We start from the raw sequence: 14,006 nt of genomic DNA on the forward strand, positions 1-14,006 counted from the left end.
CTAACACGCTAAAGATTAAAGTGGACTCGGCGGTTCTTCTTAAGCGGATGTCATTTGGTTTGCTGCGGGGAAGCTGGCTGCAAAGTTGACACGCACAAATTTCAAGTCCATTTATTTGACGTTATTTCCATCGGAGCTGCCGTTTAAGAAAAACCGACGCAGAGAGCGCCGTCATGTTGCGGGTCAAATTGACCCGGGGCCAAAAGGGAGTTACCGGTATTTCTCCCCAGATGAATGGCCCTGTTGTGTGTCACCTTCTTTTTTTGATGCTTAATATGCGGCGGGTCAAACGCACCCGTGGGGTGCTAAAAGGGAGCAAATTTGCTTCGCCGGATGTGGCGGAAAGCTGCTCGCCAATCGGAGTCCCCCTTGGACTTGTTTTTTTGTGAGCTGAAAGAAACAGAACCCGCCCATAGAGGGGAAAAAATGAGCATAGTCACAAGGTAGACAATGTGAACTCATTGAATTGATTAAAATTCACTTTTTTTTTCCCCAATCGATTAGTCCCCCGTGTGGGTGTGCCAATTCAAACAAAGGGGAGGGGCTAAAGAGCAAACACGGAGCGATCCGAAAGCGCGACGGGAGTTCCAGTTGAACGCGGGGCTGCTCGCTATGCGTTTATGGCGCTTTATCGCTGATCTTTGAACATTGTTACCTAATACAAGCAAGCAAGGGGGGGGGGGGGAGAGATTAGGACATGACATAATAGCTGGGCTGATTATTTGACAGCGAGGGCGGCGAAGGGGGCTGGAGCGGCTCGTCAAATCAAGTCCGCGCTGAGCGGGAAGCGTTCGTGCCATAAATCGTGGCGATTATGAGCACGGCTTCGCTCGACATTCAAGACGGCGCGTTGCTCTTCTTTCGTCAATAAATAATGAAGCTACTCGGACCGCGTGTTGATCGGAAAGGTTTCCCGCGGGCCTCCCGTCGTTTCTCAGAGACCGCAAAAAAGTCGCCGCCTGGCTCGATTTGGCCCGAGGCACGTTTGATTTCCCCCAACGCGATCTCGTTCTCAACTCCATTTCAAACCATTTATGACGCATCCGTCTACTTCGGGATATGCAATCAATAACGCGGCTTGGTCAATTGATTATCCGTAGCATTGCTTTCTACCGAAGACTGCAGACAATTGACCGTGTTTGATTGTCCCAAAGTGTCAGAAACAAACATTGTTGACGCTCTATGTCCTCACTTCCTGTGTCTTTTGGAATATAGCTTTTTTTTTGGGGGGGGGGGGCAAATGTGAAGACTTCCTGCGTTATTTTGATCCTGGCTTCTTGAGGCTTATTAATAATCTTTTTTTTTTTTTTTTGTGGGTCTACTCATGATAGACAAGACTAACACATTTCTCAAGGTTCAAAGAAACTGGCTACGGTAGCAGATTTGCTACCGGATGTTAAGTTTCCTCCAGAATGAATAAAATGGGCAAAGTCACACGAAAACGACCACTTTCACCCAAGACCCTTTTTTTTGTGGGTCTTCTCCAGATAAACACGACGACCAAATTTCACGTTGCTAGGTGAAACTGGCCCCGGGGGGTGAAATGAAGCATTCATATTGGACATGTCAAAGAAGTGAATGGAAAACGAGTTTTCCGATGGGTCGGCTTCAAGCGAAACATCAATCAAAAGGCCTTCTCGTTCGGCAATGCGTTTGCACTTTGTCCGACCATCCGGAGGGAACAGGAGCACGGCTGCACCGAGCAGTTTGTTTAGTCGATGAGAAGCCGAGGCACCGACGCCACTACATCAGCGGAGACAACTTGTCCATACAAGGACACGCGAGCACGCGGCTGACGCGTCACGCCGAACGCTCGCGCGGTGCTGAAGTCGCACGAGACGGAATCAGGACAAGCACTTTTTCCACATGACCTTTCCCGCTGGGCTTCATCAATTCACATATTGGCTCTATTCATTCTCATATTGGTACTACTCACAAAAATGTACTTCTAATAACTTTTTTTTTTTTTAAACGCAAGTCATTTTTACCGCTGCATTGTAAACTGGAAAAAAGTCCCCCCCCCCCCCCAAAAAAAATACAATAATATAATAAGAATATGATTAGACTTCTGCTGGCCTTCTTTTTTCCACATTGACCCTTTTGAACCTTGTGTGTGTACCTGAGAAACACGACATAGCGGGAGGGTCAAAGCGACCCATTTGTAGCTTCAAAACTCATACAAAGGATCAAAACAGGCGAACAAATAAAACGAAGAAAAAGAGAAGATCAGCAAGAGTTTCATCCCAATTTTGAAAGTTTTTTTTTTTTTTTTTTTGATTTCTAGCATGTGGTCAGTTGGACCCAGAATGCAAGGCGGGTTACAGTGGACAAGGCGGTGTTGCCGACTCTGGATCTTGGCCCGGCTAAGCTAAGTAGAGTCCTGACGGGCGGGGTCCCACATTGGGGCAAAACTCGGAAACACACGAGCCATTTTTAGAAACGGCGAAAAGATTGACTTGCTTGTTTCATTTCACATTTGATGAGTCAGCAGACACATTTGGATCTCTCTCCGAAGAATGGAAAAAGTCAGCCGGCCGTTATTGTTTTCATGTTTGGCAAGCGTTATTACCTGATCCAAAGTTCATCGGTCACGACGACGAACGCGTTGAAAAAAGTGTCAGGTGACGCGATCACAACGCCAGATCCGTGTCACCGAGCGAGGAGAAGCACCGCTCCACGCCGGCGTCCGGAACCTCCTCCAGGGCAGGCGGCTCCCATTTGGGATTCTGGTCCTTGTCCACCAGAACTGGTAACACACGCACACACAGAATAGGAGTCGAACGAAGTTTCCGGGCGCGACGCGTGTACGCGCCGTCCGACTTACCGGCTCGGACGCCCTCGTAGAAGTCCCGGCCCCGCTGCAAAGCAACGCGAGACGCAAACGTTACGGCTCAAAAGGAATTGGATCCACATTGCGCGTCAAGTTGCTGTTGTAAAGGAACATAACCAACGGAGCCCATCATTAGATGTTTCAATTACGCGGTTATTGCGCGGGTCATACTGACCCCCCCCCCCCCAGCCCCAAAAGGTATAGCCTTGTGAATGTTCTTTTTTAGTGTTATGAATACTGAATAAATCGATTGCATTTTTCTCAGCAAGAAGTAGAAGAGCGGGTCACATTGACCCGATAGACCTCATACTCAAAGTGGGGGCAGAAATGTTGAAATGACCTTTCTCATTTTAGGGGAAAAAAAAAAGTTGTTGCAGTTGTCGTCAATGATTGAATAATTTTTTTGAGAGTTAAAAGTAGAGTGGGTCACACTGACCCGATACGCTACAGGCTTAAAAGGGGCAAATACGTTGAATTTCGAGACTTTTTGGCTCCAATTTTATGACATTTGAGCACTCTGGCACACACGCAGCACAAAAACATCTTTTTTTTCTTCATCTTATAAATGAAGGGGAAAAAAAGGATTTTACTTGAGGGCATTGACTCAAAAACAACCACCTAACACGGCGGCGGGCGCACCGCCATCGGCCCGTGAACAATTTTGGTGGCGCGTCGAAAGAACCAAGCCAGGAAGGCTCGCTTCGTTGAGCCGACTTGAAAGCGGAAGGAGGGTGCCCCCGTTGGACGAGTTTTGAGCGGGGTGCTTTTCCTACCATGCAGGCCTGGCTCAAGCGGTACTCCATGACCAAGACGTCCCGCAGGCTGAGCGTGGCGCCGAGCTGCAGCTGTTTGAAGGTCAATTTCAGGGAGGTGGGAGACATCTTGGACAATGTCTGCAGGAGGACAACCGGGGGGGGGGGGGGGGGGGGGCAGAAAAAGAGAAGAAGCTGATGCAAGTGCTCGTTCCCAACACGACCGCTCTCGCGGAACGTTCCGGGACCCCAAATTTGGTGGCCGCGTTCATCGTCACATGATGCACCCAAAAACAAGCGGTCAACTTCGAAGACATTGGTGCGTCGCTCTTCCCATTCCCCAAAAATTCACGACAAGAGAAATGATGACATTTGATTTGTATGTGTGGATTCAAATTCTCATTTTGCCCCAAAAGTGTTTTAAATACAGAACTACGAAAAATGAACAAAGTTATCTCCGCTTTATTTCAAGCGGAAAATTTGTATACCCAAAAACTACATGTGGCGATTATTCACATAAAAACGGGTCAATTTGACCCGCTACATAAGAGCGGGGTTGAGCAAAGTGCTTTTGCTTTATTAATCCCGAGTGTGATGAGGAGGACATAAGCGGCAAACAGTGGATGGAGGGGGATGCGGGGAGGAGGGGCCTTTAATCTTGTCCCCCCCCCCCACCCCCACCCCTTCAATAATAATCCCTCCTCGCCTGACCTCGTTGGACGCTGCAAATGGATTTGAGGTGGGAAAAAACAGAATTAGGCAAATGAGTTTTCGGGAAGCTACTTTGCTGTGAGACACAACCTCTCCCTTGAAGCCCCACCTCAGGGGTGGGGGGGGGGGGGGTGTTTGAGATGCAGACACAAAACCACCACTAACCCCATTAAGGGCTTTAACTGCGGCAACTGCTGATTACGAAAACCCTCAAATGGGCCGGCCGTGTCCCCCGCGTCGCTAACAGATGTTCGCCACATGGAGAGGAAGCGGAACCCGCAAACACGCAACAGACGGCATCCGTTTTTCTTCCAACAAATAAATTGCCAATCAGAGATTCGTTCGTGTGAGCCATTTTTTTAAATTGTGGTGGAAATGTCATGATCATCATTTAGGGTTCCTGAACACACACAGCCCGCCCAAAAACCTTTCATGAACATCTTTTATTATTTTGTAAAATGACATCAACTAAAATAACACAAATTCTTTTGGGGGGGGGGGGGCAGCACAGTGAACAACTGGTTAGCACATTTGCCCCGCAGCGCAAAGGTGCTGGGTTCGATTCCAGCCGCGGCCTCCCTGTGTGGGCTTTGCATGTTCTCGTGTTTATAGGGTGATATTTTTTGTATTTCTTTCTTTCCCACTCATTTTATACTTTTTCATACCTTTACCACGAAAAACCCGCACGTTCTTTCTTTTCGTAGCAAATCTTCCTCGGGGTGACGTACCTGCACTTGTTTCTTTGCGAACTCGGAGCCGTCAGCCTTCAGGTTGCGCATGACGCCTTCCATCGTGGCCGAGTCGAAGAGCCTGCGGGGGGGGGGGGGGGGGGGGGGGGGGCGCAACGGCGCCGATGTGGCGCGCGAGTTTGACATTTTCGGCGCGTTCAGACGATATCATCACCGTGAGGTTGGCATAATATGAAGCAGGCGCTTGCGGCCGCCTACCTGTCAATATCGGCCATCTGCTTCTCCAGGACAAAAGGCTTGTCACTATCGAGGCTGCTCTGAGAGAAGCGGCAAACGCGGAATCAACACCCAAAAGCGGGCCGCGCCCGACCGAATCCGCAAGGCCACTACTTCACTTCACTTCACTTCAGGCTCCTCACCTCGTTCTGGAAGGACTCCAACACTCTGGAGATATTCTCAGCGGAGGGAGACCTCAAGTTCACCAGTTCCTTCTCCAGGTCCGGCATCTGTTACAGGGAACAAATGAAGGGAGGGAAGCAAGCCATCCAGCTCATGGAGTAACACAAAGGGTGAATCTAATGTGTCAAAAACTTTCCAAAACCACATGAAGAACGATGCTAGCGGGTTAGCGTGACAATAACAACTTGCCGAAACCTCCTTGGATCACGCGAAACAAAGCCCGTCTTTTGCGGCCAAGATCGAAGCGACGGAAGCAGCCGCGACGCCCGGCCCGACCGTACCTTCTTGGACTCGACGAAGTGAGTGGCGATTCCAGCCCGGTGCACGTCGCGGCCCTTGAGGCGGAAGCCCGTCAGAGCCAGAAACAGGCCCAACTTGCCCTGAAGCCTCGGGAGGAAATAACCGCCTCCCACGTCGGGGAAAAGGCCTGCGACGGTCAAAAACACGAGTTCGGGTCACACGGCGGTCCGGACGAGGAAACCGCGCTCGTAGCTCGTTTGCGGGAGACTGGAAGGCCTCCTCAAAACGGGCTCGTTTCGAGGAAGGCTTCAAAAAACAGGATAACGTGAGAGCGTCACACGCTACGAACTGTGAAATATTTCATTTGGCTTGTGTTGTGTATGGAACTAGGTCGACGTTTTCATTGGAATTCAGCATTTCTAAACAGGATCCGAAGCTTTGCCGGTGTGTGCTTGTGTGGCCCGAGGCTCGCTGAGCACAACGGCAGCGAGATTAGAGACCGGCTGACCTCATTCCTGACCGAAAAGGCATTATCATCAAGCGCGTGGCGGAAGGTTGAGGAACGAAAATCTGTTGAGGTTGTCGGCGGGATATCAGAATCAGAATCATCTTTATTTGCCAAGTATGTAGAACACACAAGGAATTTGTCTCCGGTATAACACGCTGCATTAGTAAACAACAAATCATTGAACCATTTTAGAGTAACCAGTAGCAGTATTTGTAGTACAAGAAGAGTGACTACGTCAGTGACTGTTTAAGGAGTTAATGGCTAGAGGGAAGAAGCTGTTTAAGTGTCTACTGGATTTGGTGCGCAGTTCGGCGAGAGTGCAACAAAACATTAGCAAAGACAAGATTGTTGCTATTAGCATCCATTTTCTTTTACGTTCCGCCTCATTTTGGTTACCGGCGAGCTAAATTGGGCACACGATACACTGGTTGAGAGTCCATCGCCGGGAGGACCCAGACAAGAAAAATCAAAATTTCAGGGGGGAAAAAAAAAACCATGCTAAAAAAATAATAATAATAAAGACACACGATTTGCTGTCGTGCACCGCATAAAATGATGTGGCGGGCCGGATTTGGCCCCCGGGCCTTGCGTTTGACATGGATGTTTTAAAGGGTTGATGACACTGAAAATTTTCAAAATGCCTTTCAGCTTTTTCTAAAGCGTCCCCGGGACAAGTTTGATGTGTGTTACGCTCACAAACAAAGAAAGGCCCTGAAAAGTGAGTTTGGTTTAAGAAAGAAAATAAGCGTGTGAGCGATGGCCATCCGCCTCGAGGGAATTCCGCTTATGAGCAAAGTCAATTGGGGCCTTAGAGGCTGAAAGCACCATTTTGGGCTGGGGTCTCCACTAATGTCATCATTTTCCTCCAGAAGCCATCTCTCATCCCGCAGGCACGTTGCGGCTTACCGATCGCCGTCTCGGGCATGGCAAACATCGTCCTCTCGGTGGCCACTCGATAACGTCCGTGAACTGACAGACCGACCCCCTGCGGGTGCAGAACCGGACAATTCATTTGCCAACGAGTCGGTCGCAAATGAAGTCACAACGATGGGAGACGGAAATCCCGTTTGAGTGACCGGTTGCAGATCGCGCAGCTGTGAAGTTTCTGTGGCGCTTGCGGGACTGGTCGCCAGCCAATCGCAGGTCGCGCGCAGACAAGCCACCATTCGCACGCACCCGCATTCACTCAACAAACAATCTCGAGACTTCAGTGAGCCTAACATGCGCGTTTTCAAATAGAAAGTCAAATGTCAGGAAAAGCCCACTCGAACATCTGAATTTGATTTCGGGTTTCCTACGTGGCATGAGTTTGAAGGGGATTAGTCGATCGCGAACGCAGCCACGTTCCCAGTTAGAAGAGGGTGTGCGCAACTTGTTTATCGCTACCGTCCCTTTGAGAAGATTATTTGGGCTTTGTATTTTCAATTGAGTTTACTTGTTGTAGCAAAAGTTTTTTACCCTGGTCTCTTTTTTTATGCGTGAAACTTGAATACGTTGAAAGAAGGAACCAAAGCCTACTCATGTGTTTTGTTTTTTGTTACTCATGCATTCATTTTTGCATGACTAAACAGGCAGCGGGTCACACTGACGCATGAACATTTCTGCCACCCGCAAGAAATTTAAAAAAATAAATAAATAAGACAGGGCGAAGGGCAACAGACAAATATGTCAAAGCCCAGCAGCAAAGCTCTCTGATGATTCACGTTGGTTATTTTGGATGGGGGCTGAGGGGGGGGGGGGGGCGTAAGGTCATCGTTTAAATTCAAGCTATATCCGACTCCCGCGGGGTGGCAACAATGCGGCGTCATCCAATCAGGTGCCGCCGTGCACTCCCAGCAGGTAACACACATGGACCTCTGCTGACACCCTCGGACGGAATTCCATATTACACCGCACGGGGGGGGGGGGGGGGGGGACGACACTGGCTCCAAACGCACGTTTCTTTCTCCTTTACGTTTGGATCGTCCCCTGACCTCAACCGCATTGAGAAGCAGTCATAACATGTCACGCTCATCTTGAGTGTTATTCAAAAGGAATCATTTCCACTCACCCCTCCCATTGTTATTCCGTCAATGAAGGCAATAAACGGTTTCCGGCACGTTCCTGAAAAGATCCCACGTGTGAGAAGGTAAAACGTTTCTAATATGCGAGACTGCGGGATATTTCACATAAATACATCACTTCATGAACTATTAGCCCCCAAAAAATGTTCTCAAAGCTCACCGATGGCGTAGTTCAGAGTGTATTCCTCACGGAACAAGTTCTTGGTTAGGGGATCGCCAACTTTCCCTGCTTCGGTCAGCGCTGAAAGGAAAACGCGAAGCAACAAATGCGACAGAGAGTCACTATTCATCCTCAGGAAACCAAATTCCTCGGGCACGCGAACAAGTCCGTCAGTCAAAGATCTGCATCGGTTTTCTGCGCACGCGGCATAGTTCAAAACGGCAACCGATTGCGTTACAAGCGATTGATCGGAAACCGCAGCCTAGTAAAACAACCACTGGAATATACCTCGGACGTCTCCGCCGGCGCAGAAGGCTTTCCCGCCTGCCCCTTTGATGATCACAAGGTCCGTGTCGCCGTCACTCTCCCATTTCTAACAAGGCAACATTTTGAAAAGGCGCACCGTGAAATTGAGGTCGAACATTCATGAGGAGCGCTTCAGCCGGTACCTTGAGCTGAGGGTAGATGGATTGGATCATGGTCAAGTTGAGGGCGTTGAGCACTTTGGGCCTGTTCAGGGTGATCACGCCTGTCCGGCCCACCTTCTCCAGGAGAACCTCGGGCTCCACGCGACTGGACATCTGGCGCCAAAAGGAAACTATTTCATTTGATACGTCAAATGAATTTTTAACACTGAATATTGTTATTGTCATACAACGGAAACTACTTTCGTTCCTGCGGCAGCGACCAAAATTTGCACATACGGTCCATCGGAATACGGCGAAGTCTATCAATAATCTACGACACAATAAAAGCATCAATTGCAGCAAATATTTGCACGAAAAACATCTGTAACCAAGTGTAAAACCATCCATTGGGAAGTTGCACGGCGGAAACTGAGCGCGCCTTCTTGCGTGTTGTGACGTTTTTGGCACCCGAGTTCATTACGCGTCGTTCGTAACCTGACAATATCCTATGCCGTAAACCGAGGACTGCTTGTTGAGTATGTTTTGAGAAGCCCCCTGAAGACCCCAAAGCAGTTGTTCACTCACCATGTGTCCTTGGATTCGATGAAGTCTGCAGATGGCCCTGAGTCTGAAAGAAGCAACAACGTGAGGCTGGGCCTCTATCCTCACATAGAAGTTATTTATCAACGCTCCGCCGATCGATCGACGTGGAAGTGGATCTTTTTTTTTTTCCACAGTCGTGAGAAACCATCACCCCAGTGTGAGTGGGCCCAATAACATGCTTTCAGAATTTCAAAACGGCAGCAAAAGAGACACCTTATGGCAACAACAAAAGGCAAATACCTGTGTTTAGACGTCACTAGTGTTAAAGACATGACTTTGATTCTGTTAGCCTGTTAGCTTGTGTTTTTCTTCGGACGCGACACCGACTCCAAGCTCACTTCCTGAGAGAGGTCGCCGCCATTCCTGATTGGCTAGCTCATCCGTGACGTATAGGCACCCGGATGAAAGCTGGAACATGTACAGTAAGTATTCCTCCTTGCTTTGTACGTAGAAATGTGGGCACAGAGGTAGAATACTTTAAAACAAAACTGATGTTAAAGCCATGGATAGCTGTTTGGCTTTCATGTAGCTGACACCTAGTAGTACATATGTATTTATTTCCACTCAAAAAGAAACAAAAACATGTATTTTTCGTCTAGCAAAGAAGACGAGTGTATAGAGGACAAGAGGTCCAGCTGTTGCTTCTCAAAGTGCTGGCAAGGCGCGGTCCATCCCAGGGCAGAGGGTCAAGACAGTAATCTTGGATTTATTCAGACTATCAAAACAAGATTAGATGTGAGATTCCAAGATGACGAATGCTGCTGGGATAAGGTGTGGCTTGGACAAATAAACACGGTTTAGACTCTCCCAAAGCAAACGCGTGAGGTCAGTTTCCAGAAGTTTCTTTATTTTCGTCAGCCAAGTCACTACACTGTTGCAAAGTCCATATCTGGTACAAGAGTTATTTGCTTGAAAAAAAAAAAAACAACCAAATAAACAAACAAAGGACGGAATTCTCCTCGCACATGGGAATGTAGCAACGCTAATACCGTAGGCTACAGTATAATCGTTGCTGAGGCAATGTCTACAATATTTAGCACACAGGACATCAGTCAAGTTTAACCGGTGTATAAAAATATGTATAATTGTTTTCTTCATATTTGATTGATGTAATTGATTTGATTTTTAATTTCAATTTGCACATTGAAGTAAATACACTGTTTAAAAAAATAAGAAGACATTTAGTGATGGTTGAACGTGTCAAATGACTCATTAAATTGTGCTATATATTTTTTTTAAATGAATTTTGTTGATATGTTTTAAATGTATATATGTTGAGATATTTTCAATCCACCCTATGCAATTTTGCATTATAAAAGTGAATTTACATGTGAAGAAGCAAAAAAAAAAATCTTACTTTGTTTTAATGGTTCAACATACAGTAAGCATTTTTTCTTTTTTTAGGTGTAGCAAAAGAAGCAAATATAAAATGGTGAAGCGCATCCTTGTCCTCTTCAAATGTTTGGCAGCGACGTCACATTTCCGCCGCCATCTCGGCTGATTTGGTCTAGTCGGAGTCGCTGCTGCAGGAGCTGCTGGACGACTAAAGAAGAAAACAAGAACACAGATGGACAACACATGAATGAACAAAGGCAATTTGATTTTCCTAAATGCTGACGTGGAGCAGCACGTCTTACCCCGTGACAGTCCTTTCCTTTTTTGTGGCACTTGCAATGCTTGTGGCCATGCTTGTGCTTGTGCTTGCCATGGCAATGAGCACTATGGCCATGTCCATGACCGTGTCCATGATCATGGCCATGTCCATGATCATGTCCGTGTCCATGTCCGTGTCCATGATCATGGCCGTGTCCATGACCGTGTCCATGATCATGGCCATGTCCATGATCATGTCCGTGTCCGTGTCCATGATCATGTCCATGCCCCTGACCCGGTCCACAGCCAGGTGGGCAGCAGGGCTGAGGAGGGCAGGTGCCCGGCGGATACTGAGGGTATCCCCCGGGAGGATATTGCGGGTACCCCCCAGGCTGGTTGGGGTAACCCTGGGGGTACTGGTTGCCTTTTCAGACAGAGGAAAGAAAAGAAGCGGGATGAGTCGATTCAGTGGATCTTCCTGTTCATGCCGCAGGTCAGTAGGAGCCATTTGAAAAACACCGGATAGGAATCCACCGCGGGTCAAATCGACCCCTGTTAAAGTCCTAAAATACATTGAAGCATTCCTGTTATGTTTTGGGTCAAGTGGATCCATTTTGAAGTACTGGAATAGGACCGCATTTGACCCGCTCAGGTCAAAATGGGCTCATTTTATAGCAATAGGAAAAATATACACTGAATCCGCCTGTTATGCTTTGGGTCAAATTGACCAATTTGAAGTTTTTCAAAGGTCTTCCAAGTAGTACTGAGTTGGATTGACCCAGGAATGTTAGTTATTGCTCCTCCTGAGAAACAAAATAACTTCAAGATTGAAATTCGATTTTTGGGCGAGTTTAAGCTCCAACCTAAGAACATTTAATAAGATCAATTGACATGCTTTTATTTTTTTTTTAGTAATGGCGTTTATAATGAGACAGTAACAACAAACATGGATGTTGATCTCATGGGTCAAATTGCATCAGAGTCGTTCATGACAAATGGCACTTTCACAAGAGGTCATCCAAAGTCGCGCTCAGTTTTCGGAGTGGCCTCGCGGTTTACCTTGGTTGTTTCCGTACATTTTTCAACAACAAGTGAAGCCCCTGGGGTTGGGATGGGAAAAAACACACACACGACGAAAGCTCAGTATCAGCACAACCTGTTAGCGAATCACAAAATGAGCAAAAAGAGAGCAACTTACTGCACGCTGGAGCTTCAAGTCGCAAATGCAGCCGCCTGCTTTTTTTGTCGGCCCTTTTATGAGAAGCCACTCCTCGACTTGCCTGCCTCCACTCCACTCCCGCTACACCCTGTGCGTGTTTACAAATGTGCGTCTTCCAACGGCTGACCGTGTGACCAAACATCCTTGCCGGTGTCACGTTACGCACAAAGCGGGAAAGGAACCGCTTCGCACGTAACCGCGAAACGAGAATAAGTGGAACCCCCGAAATAGCAGACGCTGACGGGGACTTTGTCACAAAATAATAGAGGAGACGTCGAAAAATGTAACAATCGGCAAATCTAGGAGTGGCGCTTTCAAGGCACGGAGTCGACAGCCGGAGCGCCGAGATATAGCGGGTGTCGTCGCAGACAAATAGGCGGCAGGTGCGCAGGCGGCAGAACCAACGCCTGCCACCCGCTGCCAAATACGGAACATGACAGCGAGTGATTAAACATCGTTTTTAAAAAACGGGTCCTGTTTATGAGATTAATTCTTGATTGCACTGACTTTCCTTTACGGATGTTTTAATATTAGTCTTATTCCCCCTTTGAGGCCCGATTGTTGTGTCTGATTGTTATTCCGATGTGTCGCTTTTAGAAGCCGTGTTTAACCGTCCAGTTCTGTCTCACGGTCATGTTCGTGTCAACTTTATTGACAAATGCGCTACACGTGCAACATACAGCACAGATGAAATTCTTTTTTGTACCTAATTGTCTGGATGTTACGCCAAGATGTATGCGTAACTTTAACTCATTCAGTAGCAGCCAATTCTGGACCGAGTCTGAAAAGACGTTTAAAAACGTCTTTGGGAGTGAATGAGTTAAGAAGGATTGTTTCACTGTCCCTCAAGACCCACAAGGCCACATCGCCGGGTGTCTGATTGTGATGCCAATACATAGCTTTCAAAAAGCTTAGTTTAACCGTCCGCATATCTGTCTTGTGTCACACCGTTTGGCTGTTAAGGCTCGAAGGAGGCGAGTTGAATCGTCCCGTGTTGTTTCTTCGAAGCTCACATCCAGCAGTACCTTGGCGTCTGATTGTTATACCGACATGTAGCTTTCACAAGGCTCGTTGAACTGTCCCACATATCTGCCCCCCGTGTCCCAGCATCGAAACTCCCGGGGTGACACGCGGCGCGTGGGTGTCTGTGGGCGCGATGCCGATAGATGCGGGAGCTTCACGAAGGGTTGTTTCACCGTCCTGCGTTCCCCCGCTTCGAAACGCACAAGGCGTCTGGTTGTTATGCCAATACAGATACATATATCTGAGCTGCAAGGACCACATAGCCAGGTGTGCGCTTGTTTTGCCAGCGCACGCCCGTCACTTTATGAAGCTTTACGATAGCGCGTAGAGCTCGAGTCAATCTCACATGACTTTGCGACATCGAATATAATTTGTTGTTGTGTCCATTTTTGTCACTTTTTGCCAAAAGTGTTTCCCCGAGGCATTTCTTTCTCCGTCGCAGAAATTCCACAACACGAGACAAGTAAATGTCCGCAGGACGGCAGCGTGATGGAACACGCCCCTCAAAAATCACACGGTACAGTACAAAGGTCCTTATTCAGACCTCCCTTGTGATAAAGATGTCATAAAAAAACACACACACACACACGTGTAGGCCGATAACATCCTATCCGTGCGTCTTCCATCGGAGTTGAGCTTGGGTGACTTTGGCTGCGCAAGCAAATGGCAGCAGATAAACCGGCATTTCCACTCCACCCTCACGCCCCCGCTCAATTTAGAATCATCAATCAAGATAACAAGCGTGCGTT

The 14,006-nt window shown here is 47.8% G+C and overlaps 2 protein-coding genes across 4 annotated transcripts; both read right to left on the reverse strand.

The window, feature by feature from the left end:
* Positions 1–95: 95 nt before the first annotated feature.
* hibch (3-hydroxyisobutyryl-CoA hydrolase) lies at positions 96–9,822 on the reverse strand. 3 transcript variants are annotated; one of them, XM_086124576.1, is made up of 15 exons: positions 9,663–9,822; positions 9,405–9,447; positions 8,862–8,993; positions 8,701–8,785; positions 8,413–8,493; positions 8,240–8,292; positions 7,015–7,174; positions 5,723–5,868; positions 5,402–5,488; positions 5,241–5,299; positions 5,022–5,103; positions 3,604–3,723; positions 2,825–2,858; positions 2,570–2,746; positions 96–390 (listed from the first exon to the last, which is right to left on the reverse strand). In XM_086124576.1, the coding sequence occupies exons 1-14, from the start codon at positions 9,692–9,694 to the stop codon at positions 2,631–2,633; spliced, it is 1,230 nt and encodes a 409-aa protein (XP_085980702.1). In that variant the 5' UTR covers positions 9,695–9,822; the 3' UTR covers positions 96–390; positions 2,570–2,630. The 3 variants fall into 3 exon arrangements, with proteins under 3 accessions (XP_085980702.1, XP_085980704.1, XP_085980703.1); XM_086124578.1 differs by having other exon boundaries at positions 7,096–7,174; positions 9,663–9,821; XM_086124577.1 differs by lacking the exon at positions 96–390 and having other exon boundaries at positions 1,907–2,746.
* A 426-nt stretch (positions 9,823–10,248) lies between these two features.
* LOC147198620 (uncharacterized) lies at positions 10,249–12,640 on the reverse strand. Its single transcript, XM_086124581.1, has 4 exons — positions 12,214–12,640; positions 12,075–12,115; positions 11,060–11,439; positions 10,249–10,965 (listed from the first exon to the last, which is right to left on the reverse strand). The coding sequence occupies exons 2-4, from the start codon at positions 12,091–12,093 to the stop codon at positions 10,930–10,932; spliced, it is 435 nt and encodes a 144-aa protein (XP_085980707.1). The 5' UTR covers positions 12,094–12,115; positions 12,214–12,640; the 3' UTR covers positions 10,249–10,929.
* Positions 12,641–14,006: the final 1,366 nt, after the last annotated feature.

This window comes from Hippocampus guttulatus, chromosome 11, assembly GCF_054856545.1.
Source record: "Hippocampus guttulatus isolate MCC_2025c chromosome 11, RoL_Hgut_1.0, whole genome shotgun sequence".
NCBI lineage: Eukaryota > Metazoa > Chordata > Actinopteri > Syngnathiformes > Syngnathidae > Hippocampus > Hippocampus guttulatus.

What these genes read in the sequence shown, in the direction of transcription:
- hibch (XM_086124576.1), bottom strand. Translation starts at nt 9,694, where the DNA reads ATGTCTTTAACACTAGTGACGTCTAAACACAG. An exon ending in CCATCTACCCTCAGCTCAAG is followed by an intron (nt 8,786 to 8,861) that starts GTACCGGCTGAA and finishes TTGCCTTGTTAG; the next exon opens with AAATGGGAGAGTGACGGCGA. An exon ending in CACTCTGAACTACGCCATCG is followed by an intron (nt 8,293 to 8,412) that starts GTGAGCTTTGAG and finishes GGATCTTTTCAG; the next exon opens with GAACGTGCCGGAAACCGTTT.
- LOC147198620 (XM_086124581.1), bottom strand. An exon ending in AAGGAAAGGACTGTCACGGG is followed by an intron (nt 10,966 to 11,059) that starts GTAAGACGTGCT and finishes TTTCTTCTTTAG; the next exon opens with TCGTCCAGCAGCTCCTGCAG.